The 14708-nt window shown below is 42.3% G+C and overlaps 1 protein-coding gene across 2 annotated transcripts in view; it reads right to left on the bottom strand.

Annotated features, from left to right (window-relative positions):
* Window positions 1–8579: 8579 nt before the first annotated feature.
* The window catches only part of LOC122540051 (tRNA selenocysteine 1-associated protein 1-like), a 67320-nt gene continuing 61191 nt past the window's right edge, over window positions 8580–14708 (bottom strand). For both annotated transcript variants that reach the window (XM_043675385.1, XM_043675384.1), the window contains one exon: window positions 8580–9105. In XM_043675385.1, the coding sequence (XP_043531320.1) occupies window positions 9028–9105 (78 nt within the window). In that variant the 3' untranslated portion in view covers window positions 8580–9027. The remainder of the gene's footprint in view (window positions 9106–14708) is intronic.

The following is a 14708-nucleotide window of genomic DNA, read 5'->3' on the forward strand; positions in this document are numbered from 1 at the left end:
ATCACAAATATCTACGGTACCTTATGGCATCCTTTGACCTTGACTTCTCGCTGTTGCCTCAGTTTCTTAGAAGTTGGTGACGCGTACAGTTGTGCTTCGAACCTGTTGTAAAACTTCCCCCAACTTTTCCCGACAAAATGGCACCACAAGACACAAGTACACAGCACAGTTTAAACTAAAAGCTGTTTGAAGTTGCACAGAAGACCAACAACAGCATAGCTGCAAGGGAGTTCTGTGTTTCTAAAAACTTGTTTAAGATCGAAGGAAAAGAGCCACACAGTTAAAGGTTATGCCAAAACAGAAGTATCCTCATTGAGGAAAGCTGAACAAGTGGCCACAACCAGAGGAAAACATTGCTAATCAGTACCACCTGAATGGAAGCATTGGGACTCAAAAATATATAAGAATTCACACCAAAAACAAAGCAAAAAAAATGGATTCAGTCATTTCAAAGCCAGTGCTGGTTGGTGCAGTAGGTTTACGAAAAGGTATGATTCCATCCTTAGACAGAAAACCAAGTTTGTCCAATGTCTACCTGCAGAACTTAATGACAAGTTAATTGGGTTCCATCCATTGGGTTTTGCTATGAGTATCAGTTTTTTGATGTAAAATGTTTATTTATTATTAACTGTTTCATGCGGTCTTTTCAAATAAAATAGTACCAGTCTATTTTTTTTAATGCTCCTTGATTTTATTTAATGAATTGTGTGTTGCTGATATGCCTATTAACTTTTGTATATACTAGTATGTGTAGACCCACATGCTCTTTATGGTACTACCATAGCAGGCAGAATGGAGATAGTTATTTTCCAGATAAATATTTAATAATGGCCATAATTCTTTTTCCTTTTGTTGTTTATGATTTTTATGTAGAGATCTGTCTCTTGTTTGTCCATTTTTTGACTCATGCCAAGCATGATTTTTAACCCTTCAAAAACTACACCTCATGTATAAGTCATCCCCCTAATTTCAGCTCAAAAAAAGTCTTCAAGAGTTGACCTATACAAGAGTATATACAGTAGCAGGATGCTGGGATGCAATGTTGCCCAGTTTAAATACTATTGGTTCCGTTATGCATCCTTCCTGCACATGGCCAGTAAACGCACTTAAAACATTAATCTCTGTGGTCCACAAGGGTTGATTATTAAATCAAGAGGTGTTCAAGGTTGTGCGGGAACCTCCAGTATCCCAAAGAAATTCTACCTCACAATTGACTAGTGGTCTATCTACACTATCTCACTTCATGTTGCAGAACAATAGTGGGGAGGCAGAATCTGGCACCGTCATGCAGATGCCTCATAGTTTGGGAGTGGGAGGTACATGTCCATGGCATGGATTGGACCCTGCATAAATTGGGCCATCTAACAGGTGTTGGTAACTCCCTCTGTCACCCCTTGGTCCTGCTGCGGTTTGGTTGTCCGTGTGGCTGAGTGTTGCTACTCATGGGCTCTACATTCTTATGCATATTGTCCTGTGCGCTTGTAGTACAAGCACCATGCTGGCTGTCTGGTGTCCCCTTGCTGTGTCCCTCAATCTCTCCCTGCATGTGGCTGCGTTGGGTGGAACTGGGTTCCTTTGGTGAGTGTTTCTCTGTCTTCCTTCAACCTGGACACAGGTTGGAAGTTCAGAAAGAAGCATTTTCCCTCCTTTTTCTGCTTTGTTTTTATTCAATTCATGGGCTTCTCTCCCCCACACCTGGGACATTCTCCTGAGCACCCATACCTCATTGTGGCTTGGCTAAGTGGAATCAAAATTTCCACAGACCTTCTTGCTCTCTTTGGTGATATGAAAAACCCACTTAGCTGAGTCAGCCTCAGACAACTGACCCTTGTTTTAAGTCTCCGTAGACTCCTGTAAAATGTATCCATAAATGACTGGCAAAGACAGTCGTGTGATCCCCTTCTTTTGTCTGCACTTGTTCACAACAGCCAATTGCCGGTAGGATTGCCTTTTTCATGCCAGTGAGGGTTCTGTCTCCTACACTTAGTGTGTTGGGCTCATGGACTGCATTGGCTGGCTTAAACATATTGCAATGAATTTTACTTCCTCTCTGGTCAAGCCCATATAAAACCTTCTGCTGAGTGACCCTTTCAATGAACAGATCAGCTGATTGTTCGAATTCAGGAATTTTGTTCGCAATTGTGCCACCATACATGGGGTGGTGTATGTGATTGCTGGGGCTTTAGCATCCCCAACCCATCTTTCGGTAGTGATTGGACTCATCGCGACAGGGAGTGGCCCCAGAGATGCTGAAGGAGTTGACTCCTTTGGGAAGGATGGGGGTGAACCCCAATTATCTGTGCACATGGCATACTGCTGTGTGCCTTCCCTGAGCAAATCCTAGTCAATCTCTTGTTCTTCTCCTTCCTCCCTAACTTCTCCATGTGCACAAAATGTCCCATTGTGGAGTGAGAGCTACGTTTTTAATTTCTCAATCTCCTGCAGGCACTGCTGCTGCAATCTCCTGCTGCAACCTGCTTCTTTTCTCTGTATGCCTGATGCAGGATGCTGATTGCTGCTTGCAAATCTGTATATTTGTTTCTCAACTGCCTCATTTCCTTCTAAGTGGCCTCTTTGGCTGACATTGCATGCTGGGTGTCTTGGTATACTCCTTCACACTGGGTTTGTAATTGCCCCATGTGTAATCCTGGCACCTTCCCCTGCAACCGGAGGAGGTGCAAGACTTGCGCCCACACCTCCCCCCTCACCTCCCTCCAAGACCCCAAAGGAAACTTCCATATCCGCCACAGATTCACCTGCACCTCCACACACATCATCTATTGCATCCTCTGCACCCGATGTGGCCTCCTCTATATTGGGGAGACAGGCCGCCTACTTGCGGAGCGTTTCAGAGAACACCTCTGGGACACCCGGACCAACCAACCTAACCACCCTGTGTCTCAACACTTCAACTCCCTCTCCCACTCCACCAAGGATATGCAGGTCTTTGGACTCCTCCATCGCCAGACCTCCTCTATAATACAGATATTTTTCAAGTTGTCACCATCTCTTTGCCCACATTCTGTATCTTCCATGTCCTCCTCCACAGTAAATACTGATGCAAGTTACGTGTTTACTATCCCCCCCCCATCTCCTGTGGCTTCACATGTAGGCTGCCTTGCTGATCTTTGAGGGGCCCTATTCTCTCCCTAGTTACCCTTTTGCATTTAATGTATTGGAGACTCCTAAACCCTATTTGCTAAAGCTATCTCATGTACTCTTTTTGCCCTCCTGATTTCCCTCAAGTAAAAACACTGTTTTGCGAAGAGTAGGTCATGCCTTACAAACCCTATTATGTTCTTTGAGGAGGATGATAGTAAAGTGATTGATGTGGTGATGCAGTGTATATGAATTTCAGTGAGGCATATCATAAGGCTCCCCACAATAGGCTATTGCACAAAATACAGAAGCCTGGGATAGAGGGTGATTTAATGGCTTAGATAAACCGCTAGCTGAAGGACGACAGAAGGTGGTAGTTGATGGGAAATGTTCATCCTGGAGTTCAGTTCCGAGTGGTGTACTGCAAGGATCTGTTTTGGGTCCACTGCTGTTTGTCATTTTCATAAATGACCCGGATGAGGGTGTAGAAGGATGGGTTAGTAAATTTGCGGGATGACACCAGGGTCAGTAGAGTTGTGGATAGTGTCAGAGGATACTGTAGGTTACAAAGAGACATAGATAAGCTGCAGAGCTGGGCTGATAGGTGGCAAATGGAGTTTAATGTGGAAAAGTGTGAGGGGATTCACTTTGGAAGGAGTAACAGGAATAAAGAATACTGGGTTAATGGTAAGGTTCTTCATAGTATAGATGAACAGAGAGATCTTGGTGTACATAAGACCCCTGAAAGTTGCCACCCAGGTTGATATGGTTGTTAAGGCATATGGATGTGTTAGTTTTTGTTACTAGAGAGGTTGACTTTTGGAACCATGAGGTCATGTTGCAGCTGTACAAAACTCTGTTGCAGTTGGAGTATTGTGCACAGTTCTGGCCACTGTATTATTGAAAGGATGTGGAAGCTTTGGAAAGGGCTCAGAGGAGATTTACCAGGATGTTGCCTGGTATAGAGGGAAGGTTTACAAGAATGAGGGACTTGAAGCTGTTTTTGTTAGAGAGAAGGAGGTTTAGAGGTGACATAATTGAGACATATAAGATAACCAGAGGGTAGTTAGGATGGACAGCGAGAGCTTTTTCCCTTGGATGGTGATGGCTGGCACGAGGGGACATAGGAGTGATAAATATAGGACAAATGTCAGAGGTAGTTTCTTTACTCAGAGTAGTAGGGGTGTGGAACAGCCTGTCTGCAACAGTAGTAGACTTGCTAAGTTTAAGCGTGTTTAAATAGTCATTGGATATACATATTGGTGAAAATGGAACAGTGTAGGTTAGATGGGCTTCAGATTGGTTTCACAGGTCGGTGCAACATTGAGGGCTAAACGGCCTGTACTGCGTTGTAATACCTTTAGACTGTAAAGGATGCTCTCGCTCGCTCCTGTCTATACCTACCATATTCTTCCTTCTTTTTCTTACCCAAAACCTCAATTTCTCTAGTCGTCTAGCATTCCCTACACCTACTAGCCTTTCCTAGTAGGTGTAGGGAATGCTAGACGACTTAATTTAAAACTTCAAGTTTTAGATCTGGTCTATCCTTTTCCATCACTATTTAAAAACTAATAGAATTATGGTTGCTGGCTCCAAAATGCACCCCCACTGACACCTCAGTCACCTGTCCTGCCTTATTTCCCCAAGAGTAGGTCAAGTTTTACACTTCTCTACTAGATACATCTACATACTGAATTAGAAAATTTTCTTGTACATACTTAATAAATTCCTCTCCATCTAAATCCTAACACTACCTGTTAAAACACAATACCTCATATTCTCTTCCTCACAAGGACACAAATGTACACATATAAGTGCGTGTACATATGTGAGTGTTTTGGTGGAGTGAAAGTCATTGAAAGCAGTTCAATGGTTCCTGTTTGCAGGATCTGCTGAGGTGATTTTTGTCCAGCTCATATTGCTGCTTCTTAGTCTTCCTTCTCTGGAGGCTTTCACTAGTGTGCATGGTGCAAAGGGACTGATTCACATTTAATTAAGATGTCAAAGACCGGTTATAAAAGCTTATAGCAAACAGCTGAAAGATAAACTGCTTTTTTTTCAGGCTTCAAGTGGCTTTTACTGCAGTGAATACAGACAGTGCCTGAGCTGTTTGAGACCTGAGCCTTCTATCATGTTCACAGTCCCAAATTGTTCAGTCACCTGTTGAACTAGCTGATATCTTAATCATAGTTGTTGACAGGCACAAGGTCTTTGTCATCAATAAGTGGTCACTACTCCACAGATGAATCAGCTTCTTGTTTCCAGCCAAAACTCCACATGTACACAAGCCTTTGACTCCAGTTCATCTAGCAACTACACTTCAATTATTGTTTGAAGCAGTAACTGTGAAAATGATGCTTGCAATGAGTGTAAGGTTACTTGCTTTTAAATCATGCAGTAATCCTCCAGTCATCCCTGGTTTGAAAACAATTATTTTCTTATTCAAGTCCAAAATTACATATTCAGAGAAATAAAACAACAGGGTCTTTACATATCTCCATACTTAAGAAAATTGAAACACCATCAACCAATAACAATGCTGTTTTATTGGTCCCAACACTCCAACATTCTGGCTCATGGCTGTAAGAGCTGCTCCCTTTTTTGAAATACTTTTTTGAAACATAGGTACTGAGTTAGCCTGGAGCAGTGTTTTTAGAGCTGTAAGACTGGGCTACTTTCTGGGGCTGTAGATTGCTAAGGAGCAAAGGTGGCCTTTCGTAGCATGGTGTGCTTTTCCTCTCGGATGTGGGAGATTAGGAAGAATTTCCATATTACTGATGATTATGTCTGCAGGAAGTGCATTTATTTGTGAATCCTATCAGATCACATAGATCAGTTGGAGTGGCAATTAGAGACAATGATGAAATTACAAGAGCAATGGATGGTAGTGATATGAATTAGGAGGGAGGCAGGTAGTGCATGAGTCTCCTGTAGCAATCCCCCTCTCAAACAAGTATGGTGTTTTGGAAAACATAGGGGGTGATGGACTCTCAGGAGAACATAGCACAAACAGCCAAGTTTCTGGTACTGAGAATGGCTCAATGTAACAACGGGTACATCAGCTTCCAAGCAATTGATTATGATAGGAGACTCTCCAGTCAGAGGCACAGACAAATGTTTGTGTGGTCAGCCACAAGAAATCAGAATGGTATGTTGTCACTAGTGCCAGGATTAATGATATCTTGGAGAGGGTGCAGAATGTTCTCCAAGAGGAGCACCACACTCTGACTCCTTCCGACAGGATACTGACCAGAACTGACAGTATTGCATCTGCAGTCTAACCGACATTTTATAAAGTTATATATAAGACTTCCCTGCTCCTGTATTCTATGCCCCAACTAATTAAGGCAAGCATCCATATGCCACCTTCACCATATCTATCATTAATAACAGCTTCAGGGAACTGTGGAAATGAAAAAGGTCCCTTTGTTCTGCAGCAACCAATGGGGATCTACCATTTATTACATATATTCTTGCCAATTAAGTATCCCAAAATTTAATCCATACCCATGAGGATTAAATTCAGTTTGCCATTACTGTGCCCAATCTTTCAGCTGCAGTCTGCTGTTGTTCAGTTGGAGACCACTCTCCTCATTATCCATATCACCAATTTTCATGTCATCTGTAAACATACTAATTATATATATTCACTATTCCGGTCCAAATTGTCCATGTACATAAACAGCAAGCATCCCAGCATCAACCCCTGTTGCACACTACTGCTCACAGGGTTCCAATCACTCTTTGCCTTCTATTTGAAAACTAACATTGGACCTGGTTTGCCAACTTGTCTTAGATCCCATGGGCTCTTACCTTCTGGACAAACTTTCCATGTGGTGCCTTGTTAAAAGGCCTTATTGGAGTCCAGGAAACCACATTAACTACACTACCCTCATCCATTTATAGGTTTTTTTTGTAAAAGACTGAGTTCTAATTATTATGCAGTATGTCCATTAAATAAATCTCTGCTAACTATCCCCAGATCATTCCCTGCCTCTCCAAATGTGATTGATCCTATCCTTCTGAACTTTTCTTCCCAACAATTTCCCTAATATCGATGCCAGACTAACTGATGTGTGATGAACTCACCTATCCTTGCTGCCCCGTTTGTACAAAGGAACCATATTAATATCCACCAGTCATCTATCATTTCACTTTTGGCCAGTAATAGCTGCCTGGGATACCTCAATTTTAATTTTTTTTTTAGCAGGCATAAGGTTAACAAGGGGAAATTAGTGCGTTTTAGAACCTTACCATCCCAAATGAAATCCCCACCTACAATATCTTTTTCTCGTGTATACAGATGAAAAGTAGTCATTTAATACCGGACCCACATCCGCAGGCTCCACACTCAGGTTGCCCCTTTGGTCTCTAATGGGTCTCACTCTTTGTTGGCAATCCTTTTGTTCTTAAAATGTATTTTTGAAATGCCTTGGAGTTTTTGATCTTATCTACCAAAGATATTTCACGGTCTTGTTAAAGTACAGACCAGGTTGCTATACCTTAATAATTCTGGTTTAAAAAAAAGTAACAAAACTCAAGGTATAGGTAAACGATATTGGGGCAGCACGGAGGCAGCACTGCTGCCTCACAGTGCCAGAGACCTGGGTTCAATTCCCACCTCAGGCAACTGTCTGTGTGGAGTTTGCACATTCCCCCAGTATCTGGGTGGGTTTCCTCTAGGTGCTCCTATTTCCTCCCATAGTCCAAAAAAAAAAGTGCAAGTTAGGGGAATGGGCTATGCTAAATTACCCGTAGCATTAGGTGAAAGGGTAAACGTAGGGGAATGGTCTGGGTGGGTTGCTCTTTGAAAGGTTGGTGTGGACCTGTTGGGCCGAAGGGCCTCGAATCAAATCGCTCATCATTTGCCAGTGGTTATAAAACTCCAAACCCTTGAACTCCTCCATAACATTTTTTGGGAATGTATTATGGCCAAAGGGGAAGACTAGAAAGTTTACAGGACCTACTGAGAAGATTTGTGCTATAGTGACTATGCTTCTTTTGTTCGGAGGCTTTAACTGGAGGTTTCTTCACTTCAATTTCTGTAATCATCCTTCAAGCTTAAAAGTTGGTTTTACTGCCAAGTGTGGAGAGCTGATGGCTTCTCTCTAACTTGTTCAGTGTTCAGTCACTACATCCAAAACATAACACTTCTCTCCATTGAGACTGCCAGAGCTCCTGCAATTTTCCAGCAATTTCAGATTGCCAGCATCTACAGTTCTTTTGTTGTGGTTTTCTTAAAAAAATCTACACAGCTAAGCCACTCAGGTTGTTGGCAGAAGATTTGGTCATCATTAATAACTGATCACTAGTCTAGACTAAAACAGATTGTTTGTACAAACAAAGTCTCCATACACACAAATTTCTAAGTGGCAGCTGCTTGAAAAAGCAGCAATGTAAGCTATGCTGGCAATGATGGTCAGTTTACTTGGTTTGAAACATGCAACAGTCCTCCACTGATCTTTAGTTTTTCTAAAAAAAAAAAAAAAAACAACTTTTCATTTTAACTGGTTCACAATCAAAAAAATGAATAAGCCATAGCCTTTACAATTAAAAAGGACTATTGAGTGTAGTATGGAACCATTCTCTATAGATAAAACCTTCTATTCTATTTCTGATAGATGTTAGCAGCAAAAAACTTGACTTTTTCCTCAAAACACATTTTGCCATTTGTTTTATGATCAAATGGAATTACTTTTTTTAAAAAAAGACAGGAAGTAAATACATGTACATTGGAAATAGATTTAGTAGGGCATGTCAAGGTTTAAAAAAAACAAAATTTTACTGCAGTTTATTTTCAATATATTTTGAAAGACACAAGGTCAATCTGCTCAACATACAGAAATTGAAATAGCATTTCTCAATTACTTCATACTGCAGTGGGAATCTCTGATGTGATTGTATCCAGGGGTTGCCAGTGACAATTCATTAAAGAGTCATATAGTTCTTCACTTTGTTCCATGAATTGTTTGTTAACTTCATCAATATCCAACTTGGGATCTGGATCTTGAGGAAAAAAAGGATTGTCATTTCAGGTTTTTTTTGCATAACTGAATTTTCATACCACAAATTCACAGGCTTGCACCGAAGATTCTAATGTCAACTCATGTTCTGCAATGAAACAGACTGCTCCCAAAGGTTTAGCATAAATCATTTCAGCTAATGTATGAATTTCTATTTGTTTTGTCTAAACAATAATGTCAGTTTCTCTGCCAATTTGAATGGTTGGTACTCCAACACTTTCTGGTTACTAGAACCTTTCATGACAGGACAATAGCCACTTGTTGCCCATCCTCAATAGCCCCTGAATGGTGGCAGCCAGCTATCAACCTTGAACAATTGCAGTGCAGGCAAGTTCCAGGGTTTTGATCAAATAACAGTAAAAGGAACAGAGACTTAGTTCTAAATCAGGGTAGCATGGGGTTTGGAGAACTTTAGGTGGTGTCCCCAAGAACCTACCCTCATCCTTCTATGTGGTAGAAGAATTTCTTCTATTTAAAAAAGTACTATTTAAAAAGCCTTAGTAACTTACGACAAAGCATCTTGTAGATATAGTCATGCTGATGCATTTTTGGGGGATGAGAAAGCAAGAGCATATATAATGTCGTGGTGGAGTAGTGCCAATTAAGTGGCCTGTTTTATTCAGACAGGGGTTCACATTTAGGTATTTTGGTATTCCGGTATTCCATTTCATTCCTGATGTCCATTTCCAACACAGAAGGTGGGAGGAGAGTAGAATTAATCTACAGATTTTTTAGCTAATCAATCAGTCTTAGTTTTTTTTAAAAAGTACTTCAGTAGCCAAAATAGCTGGCCCAGTTGTGCTTCTAGTCAATTGTAATCTCCCAAGTTGGTGAATTCAGCAATAGTAATGCCATTGGCAAAGGATATGTTTCTCTCACAGCCTAGCTGTGCTACAATAATGACAAGGGTTAATGACACAGGATGGGTAATCAACAGGCTTAAAAAGGTGAGAGAGTAGTTAATAAATTGCAGCTGGTACACTGGATTAAAAGACTTGACAAAAAGTCTGGAATTAACAACTAGTTTCAGTAATAGTGACCATAAAAACTATAGTTTGTTGTTGTGTAAACTCATGTATTTCACGAATGGCCTTAGGCAAAAACAAAATCTGCCTGGCATCCATTCTTCGTTTGGCTTACATATGACTTCAGAAAAATAGCAATGTGGTGGAGCCTCAAACACCCTACCAAACCAATAAGGTTGGTATTACCATAAAATTTAAAAGTGAAACAACCCATCCAACATCAATTTAGGCACCACAACATCACATTCACTATGCCATTCATGCACCTAGTGGTTCATTTTACCCAAACAATTATCATTCCCTGTCATCTTGCAAGCAATACCTTGATTTTATACCCCTCATCCATCAAGTTAAACTTTTTCTCTCTATCCGAGGGTGCTTGTGAGAAGCAGCAGAGGAGGATTCTGGGAGAAATTAGCTCAGTTCCCACAACTCAGAAGGGATAATGTACAGCACTGGTGCTCAACAGGAAGAGCATCCAGGAGGACAGTAGTGAAGATATGGAGGAAGACTTTGGAAGATTTCTTCCTACTAGCAGGATGCAAAAAAAAGGAAAGATCTAGTAGGAATAGCCATTTTGGAGAGGGGCAAGGAGTTTGAGGCACTGCTTTTGAAGTCAAAGTGCATGCTTTAAAGTGTCTGGCTTCACTGAGGAAGGACAGCAGAGTTATGCCACAGGTGAGGTGTTTTTTTTAAACTCCAACAGTTACTAGAGGTTGTAGTAAGCAAATCATGAATGGTGTACTGACAGACGTGGGAGATCAGGGAGAAGTCAAGTGCCCTGACAATATCTGCAGGAAATGTGTCAGTGTCCAGCTTTGTTCACACCTCATGGATCAGTTGGACTCACTGAGAAGCATAAAAGGAACTAAAGATCCATTGAAATGATACAACACAGAAGGAAGCAATTCATCCCAACTTATCCACACTAACCCAAAGACACTTGGACAACCTCAAATTCAATCTTACTTTATATTGCAGTTTATAGCATGAGGTGCTGATCCAGGTACTTATTGAAAGTATTTATGGTCTCTGCTTCAACTCAGGCAGTAAATTGCATACACTCATCACTAAAAATGCAGTCCCCTTTAAATCCTCTGCTACTTAGCTGGAATCTGACTTTTGGTTTTTGAACGGTCAAGGGAAACAGGTTCTTGTCTACTTAGATATGCACACCTCAATCACGTCACCCCTCATCCTTCTGTTTCAAGGAAAACAATCCCAATCTCTCCTCAAAGCTGCAATTCTCAAGTCTTGGCAACATTCTAGTAAATCTTCTCTCCACAGCAATTACGTCCTTCCTATAATATGATGACCAAAACTGCACACAATACTCCAGTTGTAGTCTTATGTAGTTTCATCATTATATGCCTACTTTTGTATTCTGCACCTTTGCCACAGGAGTATTCAAATCCCCCTTTATAGCTTTGTTTACCCATAACACTACTTATGCACTTGCATACCAAGACTCACTTCTTGCACTAATGAGGTCAGAAATCAGGTAATATAGTTGACTGCAGGACTAAACATTAAGTGTAGGAGAGAGATTCAGATGTCTGGATCGTTGTGATCACTGACTTCAAAAGCAGTGCCTCAAACTCCTTGCCCCTCTCCAAAATGGCTATTCCTACTAGATCTTGCCTTTTTTTTTTCATCCTGCTAGTAGGAAGAAATCTTCCAAAGTCTTCCTCCATATCTTCACTACTGTCCTCCTGGATGCTCTTCCTGTTGAGCACCAGTGCTGTACATTATCCCTTCTCAGTTGTGGGAACTGAGCTAATTTCTCCCAGAATCCTCCTCTGCTGCTTCTCACAAGCACCCTCGGATAGAGAGAGGAGGTTTGTTAGTTCAACTTAAGGTGAAACCAGTGTGGTGGTGGTGGGGAAAGAAGGAGGAGAAGAATCCAAAGCAGTCAGTCAATCAGTATTTGAAGGTTAAGTCAAACAATTCTAAGAACAGGCAGGGTGAGGCCAGTTTCCTGCCCACACCGCTTTCTCTTCACTATGGATGTGCAGTTCTTCTACACATCATATCCCTCAAGGATGGCCTCCAGGCTCTCCACGTCTTCCTGTGGAATAGTCCCATCCAGTCCCCCTCCACCAATAACCTCCACCTTGCTGAACTGGTCCTCACCCTCAACTTTTCCTTTAAATTTCAGTTTCAGTACTGTACCCCAACTCTTGTGCCGTTACATAAGAGTAACTGGGGCAGCTCATCACCTTCACCCACAACTTCCATCCAGTCCTCAAATTCACTTGGTCAATCTCGGATACCTCCCTCTCCTTTCTCAACCTCAAACATTTCACTGGTGAGCATCCCACATGCCCACCTATTTTGAACAATGCACTTTTTCTTCCTCTGTCATCCAGACAACCCTCCGCTGTACCACCTACATTCCCTGTTCCACCACTCTAAACCAAGGAGGGAAGAGTGCCCCTTTGTCCTCACCTTCCAAACCACCCTGGTCTCCACATCCAACGTCATCCTCAATACACTTTCATTAACCCCAAAACAGTTCCCTCCAGCAGTCCTTGGTTCACAAACTCCCAGGTACCTTCCCCTACAAAAAGCAAAACCTGCCAGTACACCATCCCCCTCACCTCGATCCAGGGCCCCAAACAGTCCTTCCAGGTGAGACAGCAGTTCACGCTCTAACCTAGTTTACTGCATCAGGTGCTCCCAAAGTGCTCTTCTCTACATCAGGGAGACCAAATGTAACCTTAGGGAACAGCTCACCAAGCATTGCAGCTGGGTCCACAGGGGCCAACTGGACCCCCCAGTCAATGCCCATTTCAATTCCCCCAATCACTTCCTTTCTGACATGACCATCCTTGGCGTCCTCCATTGCCAAAACAAACCTCAGCGCCTATTGCAAGAACACCACCCTATCTTCCACCTGGGCACCCTCAGCCCAGAGTTCTCAGATTTCAAATAACCTCCCTCCCCAACCCCTAACCAGGTTGTACCCTTTACTGGTCTTCACTTATTCCCACTTGATCACCCTGCCCCCACCTCTCTAGCTGCAGCTCCCCCACACCCACCCCAGTCCTGAAGGGTTACACCTGAAATGTCAGCTTCTGCACCTACTGATACTACCTGGCTTGCTGTGTTCTTCCAGCTTCCTGCCAGGTCAAAGAAGATAGCTGGACTGGTGGTCTTAAGTGTATTTATTTTAATGAAAAGGTGTAAATGGGGAAGGCAAATGAGCTGAATGCTTGGATCAGTACATGGAACTGATATTTTAGATTACAGGAAGCTTCCATATTGCTGAAATGGCCACCACATCAAAGTCTCAGGTACCGACCCAAGTTCACCCACCTAATTCTGGATGTTCCTGATGTTGAAGTAGATGCACTTCAAACCACTTTCCACCTTTCTATAAACCTCCCAATAGTTGGAGATGTAAAAGAAAGGATAGCAAAGATGATTCTGGATTGGAGCGAGTGTAACAGGATAGATGCCTTTAACTTTCCAAATATTGATTGGAAAAACTAAAGTTTGAATACTTTAGATGGGTCAATTTTTGTCCAATGCGTGCAGAATGGTTTCTTTACACAGAAAGGCAAGACTTGCAATATATCAGGCATGGAGGAATGTAAAATGGATGGGGGAGTTGTGTCAATGATTAAGGATAATGTCACAGCTGCACCATGATGATATCATGGATGACACATTCAGGAATAAGAAAGGTCCACACATTATGATCATGTTACAGTAACAGGCTTCTGAATGGGCCGTAGGAATAGAGGAACAGATATGTCGGCAGCTGTAAAGAACATTTGTTCTCCTGCATGCTCCTAACTACCCCATAATGACTGGGACTCCTTAGTATCAAGGGTGTGGTGCTGGAAAAGCACAGCAGGTCAAGCAGCATCGACAGTTTGGGCATAAGCCCTTCATCCAGAATGCAACTTGTGGACTGTGGGGCTGAGAGATAAATGGGAGGGGGAAGGTAGCTGAAAATGCAATAGGTAGATGAATATGGGGGAAGGTGATAGATAGGCAGATGGGAAGACAATGGACAATGCCGAGTTAGAGGTTTAGGACTGTGATAAGGTGAGTTTTAAGGTGGAAATTCAGGCAGCTAGGATGGAAGCTTAGTGCTAGAACAAATAGTTATCTCTCTGGTTTGTCGCCCGTGCTACGTGCTAGCGAGTAGAGGAATAGGGAGGAGTTGAACACATGGCTACAGAGATGGTGCAAGGAAGGTGGGTTCGGACATCTGGATAATAGGAGCTCATTCTCTACAACAGGCTGGTTTACACCTGAACTAAGAGTACCAATATCCTGGGAGGGGGATTTGCTAATGCTCTTCATGAATTTGAACTAATTCAACAGGGGGATGGGAACCTAAAATTGTAGTTTCCATGTCCAGGAGGTTGAGTGGAGGGGTCAGAAATAAGGTTTCAAGGTTACAGGAGTTCACTGGAAAGTGGTTTGAAGTGCATCTACTTCAACATCAGGAACATCCAGAATTAGGTGGGTGAACTTGGGTCGGTACCTGGGACTTTGATGTGGTGGCCATTTCAGCAATATGGATAGAGCAGGGACGGCGATGGTT

Source organism: Chiloscyllium plagiosum, chromosome 33 (genome assembly GCF_004010195.1).
Source record: "Chiloscyllium plagiosum isolate BGI_BamShark_2017 chromosome 33, ASM401019v2, whole genome shotgun sequence".
Classification (NCBI taxonomy): domain Eukaryota; kingdom Metazoa; phylum Chordata; class Chondrichthyes; order Orectolobiformes; family Hemiscylliidae; genus Chiloscyllium; species Chiloscyllium plagiosum.